Below are 4,881 nucleotides of genomic sequence, written 5' to 3' on the forward strand. Positions count from 1 at the left end.
AAAAAAAATCACATATTATAATCTCAATTGAAAGAAAGAAATATTTCAATTTTTATGAAAACAAAAAATATCATGTCAACTAAGAATCAATAATTTAATTCCATAATTATTAAAATAATAATAATAATAATAATAATAATAATAAAAAAAAAATTGCTAATAACTGTTGTTGAAAATTTCAAATGAATAATTTGCTGATTCAGCCAATTTTGCTCTTATTGATCTTGAAAATGGATTTATCCCATGCTTTCTGTGTCCTGCAGACTCTAGTTTTATGTATTGACATCATGAAACAAGTATTTCATGAATGGTTGACAACCTGGACGATCTTGTGCTTGATTCATGTTTGACACAAACTTGTTTCCTTCTTGGAAATGCATGTCCTTTTGGGGGAAAATTTATGTAGTTCGGTCAATGATTTTATCCTGGTTTTTTAATTTTGAATTATATTTTTGGTCTGGCAATATTCAGTACTAATTGATTCTGTGTACATTGGAAGAAGCTCAATTGAGTGGTGAAATTGATTTTTCATCCATCTTTCTTTCATTATATTTACAAAATTATTCTTTCCCGCAGGAACCCATTAACATCATCTTTATGAGACTTCATTTCTCATATTTGATTTATTTTTTCAGATATTATTCTTCTTAGAAAATTTTAATTCAACATGCTAAATCTTCTCCCTGCGAAGTCAGATTTTGTTTCAACAGATTATATCTTCATGCAAGCTCTGCTTGGTATTTGTGTACAGTTTTGCTATGTATACTTTACCTTTTGTTACCAGAGATGAGAGCTACCTTTTCTCGATTCTCACAACGGTTTGATCTCTGTTTTGCCCTTTTCTTGCTTTTATCTTTTAGGTGATATTATCTCCAGATGCAGATCCTCCAGTTGTCAGAATAATGGATTACAAGTAAGACATATATACTTTTTGGTTCTGCTAATTGCTTCAGCAAATTTGGTATTATAGCTAATCAAATCAAATGGAGTAATCTATCTGAATTTTGGTAGACATTGACAATATGATCAGTTAATAGAAGTTTGGAAGATATGTAGCTATGCACTCCTTAAATTTAAAATATCACGGCGACAAATTAAGGACGTTATTTATATATATCCACATCCACACACACACTCCTGTATTTGTTGTCTATTTCTTGTCACAGTTGCTTAGTGACTGAAGTGCTGATGTGTTGCTTTTTATGACTTCTGCAGTAAATATAGATATGAGTTGCAGAAGAAGAAACGAGAACAGCAGAAGAAAAGTCTTGGTGAGAGAATGATTTTCAAACGTTGTCATTTGTCTCTGTTCCTGACATTAATCTTAAAATCAGAAAATTACTCAAATCGATGTACCGATTTCAATGGCAGCCAGCCGCATGGATTTGAAGGAACTCAAGATGGGGTAAGATTTGTAGTTATGGAATTTATAATACTGTGGTTTTGTTACAACATTGTAATTTTTCATCGTCTCCTGATCTTGCTATAACTCCTAATTGGATTGCTGTTATGTAAAACTTTAAAAATTATAGTAGTTGCTTCTTTATTCAATTTATTTGCTGCTTCTAGTTTCTCCATGTTCTATATGCAAGCTGATTTGAAATGGAAACTAGGCTTTTTAAGCTTTGAGAGCACAACTCCAGTAGTTTAACATTTTTTATATGGATTTATGTTACTGAGTTTTTGGGCCGTTAAAAGCATAAGATACCCGTGAGATGAAATTTAGAAATTTTTAATTCACTATCATATTTAGAAGTTTCTTGTCTTGGAAAATGCTAGTTCACTTTACTTATTTTACTTCATTTTTGAGCCAGGATGGTAACCTAGAAATGTCTTTACTTTTAGGTACAAGGCTTATATACAATCAAAAAATACTAGATGTTATTGTTAGGTGTCTTCATTGTCTTCTACTGAATGCTATATTGAGGACATACTCTATAAAATCGAATCTTATGAAAGAGTTAAAATCTAAACATATGCCAAACACATGTCAGCTTAGGGAATGGAACCCAACAATTTATCGAGGGACATGTATATGACTAATTTTCTTTACAGTGTGTCCATTTGGACTTGGTCCTGCAAAGAATTTATTTGGAAGCGGATGATCTTTTTCTTTTCTTTTTCCTGATTTTCTTCTTTATGTGTATTAGTGAGTTGTTGGGGGTGAGCATGTTGTAGGATTTATTTCCTAAAGCAAAGAAAGTTTGTATAAATTCCATATGCTGATAAAAGTACTACAATCAAGTTAGTTGCAGGCTTGCGGCAAATGGTTTTACAGGGTTGGGTTGGAAGTATATAGAACTAAGATTTGGACCTCAACAATGTGCCACGAGTCTAAGTATAATGTGCTACGAGTCTAAGTATTTTACTGATGTGCTGGAAAATTGCTTGTAGTAGAGCTAAAATAGTTTTTGTGGGTGGGTGGGTGTGGTTTTCTTTATTTCACTTCTTGTTCCATTTGGTAATTTTTACAAGACCTTATTATAGGATTTTTATGAAGTCATAGAAAACCCTTTACTGAAAGTCATAAAAACTTTGCACTAAGCCCCCGTTTGGCCCCCATTATTCCCCATTATAATTTATTTTCATCTCTCTTCTTATCAACCACATATTTTCCAATAAAATGATATTATGCGTAAACCCAAAAACTTTTCCTTCTTTTTTAACCATACATTCTCCAAAAAATTACTATTCCTCTCATTATAATGTGAAATAATGGGCAAATGGGCTCTGAATGTATCTATTAAAACCCCGTTCATTTTCACCATCAGCCCATTAATAAAATTTTTTGTCATGAGATACACTTGTGAAAAGTATTTATTGAACTTGAAAAGTCTATTCCTAAACCAAAAATACATTTAAATTTGTGCTTTTACATCTTATATAAATTTACTGTCAATTAGAGGGAGAGTGCACTGATAAAAATTGTAGGAATATCCTAAGGAGTAAGGAATACTTAGAACATGCTGCATTGTTGTTAGTAGGTGTTTGGTTACCCTTTCACATAATTACCGATATTCTCATAGTTGGAAGGCTGAAATTGAGTGGTCCTTGACACATTTACAATATATACATAAGAATAAAGACGCGAACACTAAGCTGCAACTAGTTAATCTTGAAAACTGATGTGTAGTCATATTGAATTATAGAAAATTCAAAGGTAATGCGATTGATATTTTTATCTAGAAAAGTAATTTAAAGAGAATTGTGATATAAAGGAATGTACCATCCGCGGATGAAGTCTATTCAATGTTTCCTTACCATGCATCATCCATAGTATGTTTGCTAGAGATGCTAAAGGAATAGATGTAGGATTATTATCAACAGGCAGTATATGTTTATGTTACATAGCTATTACATTGACAATCCAATGTACATGATAAAAAAGTATTCACAAGCCATGCAATATAAATAAAAGCCATACCATTCTTTTTACCTTGTTCCAGTGGTACTTGTGTCCCGTGGCTATTTTCTGCTGTTGACAATTTCTTATATCCATGCATTACGTCCTACTTTCTTTCTATTTTTATTTGTTGTGCCCATCTCCCAAATATGAATTGCTGCTTGCATTTGTCAAATTAAGAGGAGGAGAGCAAAAATTATTGTCATGCACATGAATGGGAGTTGCTAAAAGAATGGAGATGTGCGTAATGGATGTTCTATTTCTAGTGTAAAAAATGCAGACTGTAGTTGCTGGAAAAGATATCTGATGAGTTGATTGTACTGAGAAAAAAGTTTGTGACCCTTACTGGCTAATGTGATACAGCCAATTATCTCTTTCATATTCGCAGCACTTGAATTCAATGTTAAAGGCTATTAGTATTTTCTTTGACTTTGAATCAAGGATCAGAGAAAAGAGATTTTTTTCCCCTTTTCCAATAAGCATTCATTGCTAGCAAAATTGGTGTGCTTGATAATTCCATATTATCTTCAAACTTTTACTGCTTTTTGATGGCAGTTACAATATCGATGTGCATGATTACTCTGTGCGTTTGAAAGCAGCTAAGAAATTTCTAAAAGATGGTGATAAGGTTTCTTTCAATTCTTACGACTGCACGCTCCATTACTCATAAATGTAGAATTTTTTAATGTACTTCCCATGCTAATGATATTCAGAGGATTTCTGCAGGTAAAGATTATAGTGAACTTGAAGGGGCGTGAAAATGATTTTAGAAATAATGCCATAGAGCTCATCAGACGGTTTCAGAATGATGTCGGGGAGGTAATTTGTACTATATAGCTTCACCTTTTCAAATGAATGTTGCAAGTGATTTGGTGTATTTGCTCTTGGTGCATGTTTCTGAGTTAAATTAAAACCAAGCATGCCAACTGTAATAAAAGAGTTTTAACGTCTGGAGCGCTTCTTATTTCTCTGTCTTTCTGTCATTAACTTTTCTTCTACTTTGTACACCCTAATGCTTCTTTTTATTGCTTTCAATAAGATCTACAACTCTGTGTCTGTCGTGCTGGATATATCATCTCTTATTTTCAATCTGCATTTCCTGTTTGACCTTTTTGCTCGGTGATGTTCACAGCTTGCTGTCGAGGAGAACAAAAATTTCCGTGACAGGAACATCTTCATAATATTGGTTCCAAATAAAGCCGTTGTTCAAAAAGCTCAAGAACCACCAAAGAAGAAGGATAAGTCAACAGCAAATGAAGTCTCAGCAGGTGTCTGAGTGTATTAAAGAAATAGCAGGTAGTATAGACTCTTCTTTTTAAAACTGGGATTTTGCAAAGATCCCTTTGTCATGTATAGATTTGTGTACAACCTGTACAAGGATAATTCGCTTTATATAATATCAAAAAAAATAGCCGGTCGACGTCTTCAGTGAGCATTATGCTTGAAGTTTACTTCTCTGCTTCTCATTATACACACAA

General features: G+C 32.9%; 1 protein-coding gene across 2 annotated transcripts in view; it reads left to right on the top strand.

Moving 5' to 3' along the window:
- Positions 1-4,854, top strand: part of LOC111365977 (translation initiation factor IF3-4, chloroplastic-like) — an 11,165-nt gene extending 6,311 nt beyond the window's left edge. Inside the window, exons 4-9 of one of the 2 annotated variants that reach the window (XM_022986574.1) lie at positions 861-913; positions 1,216-1,271; positions 1,372-1,405; positions 3,959-4,031; positions 4,130-4,222; positions 4,536-4,854. In XM_022986574.1, coding sequence (XP_022842342.1) covers positions 861-913; positions 1,216-1,271; positions 1,372-1,405; positions 3,959-4,031; positions 4,130-4,222; positions 4,536-4,679 — 453 coding nt within the window. In that variant the 3' untranslated portion in view covers positions 4,680-4,854. Of the gene's footprint in view, positions 1-860; positions 914-1,215; positions 1,272-1,334; positions 1,406-3,958; positions 4,032-4,129; positions 4,223-4,535 lie in introns of both variants that reach the window. The other variant, XM_022986575.1, reaches the window with a different exon arrangement.
- Positions 4,855-4,881: the final 27 nt, after the last annotated feature.

Source organism: Olea europaea, chromosome 17 (genome assembly GCF_002742605.1).
Source record: "Olea europaea var. sylvestris chromosome 17, O_europaea_v1, whole genome shotgun sequence".
In the NCBI taxonomy this organism is placed as follows: domain Eukaryota; kingdom Viridiplantae; phylum Streptophyta; class Magnoliopsida; order Lamiales; family Oleaceae; genus Olea; species Olea europaea.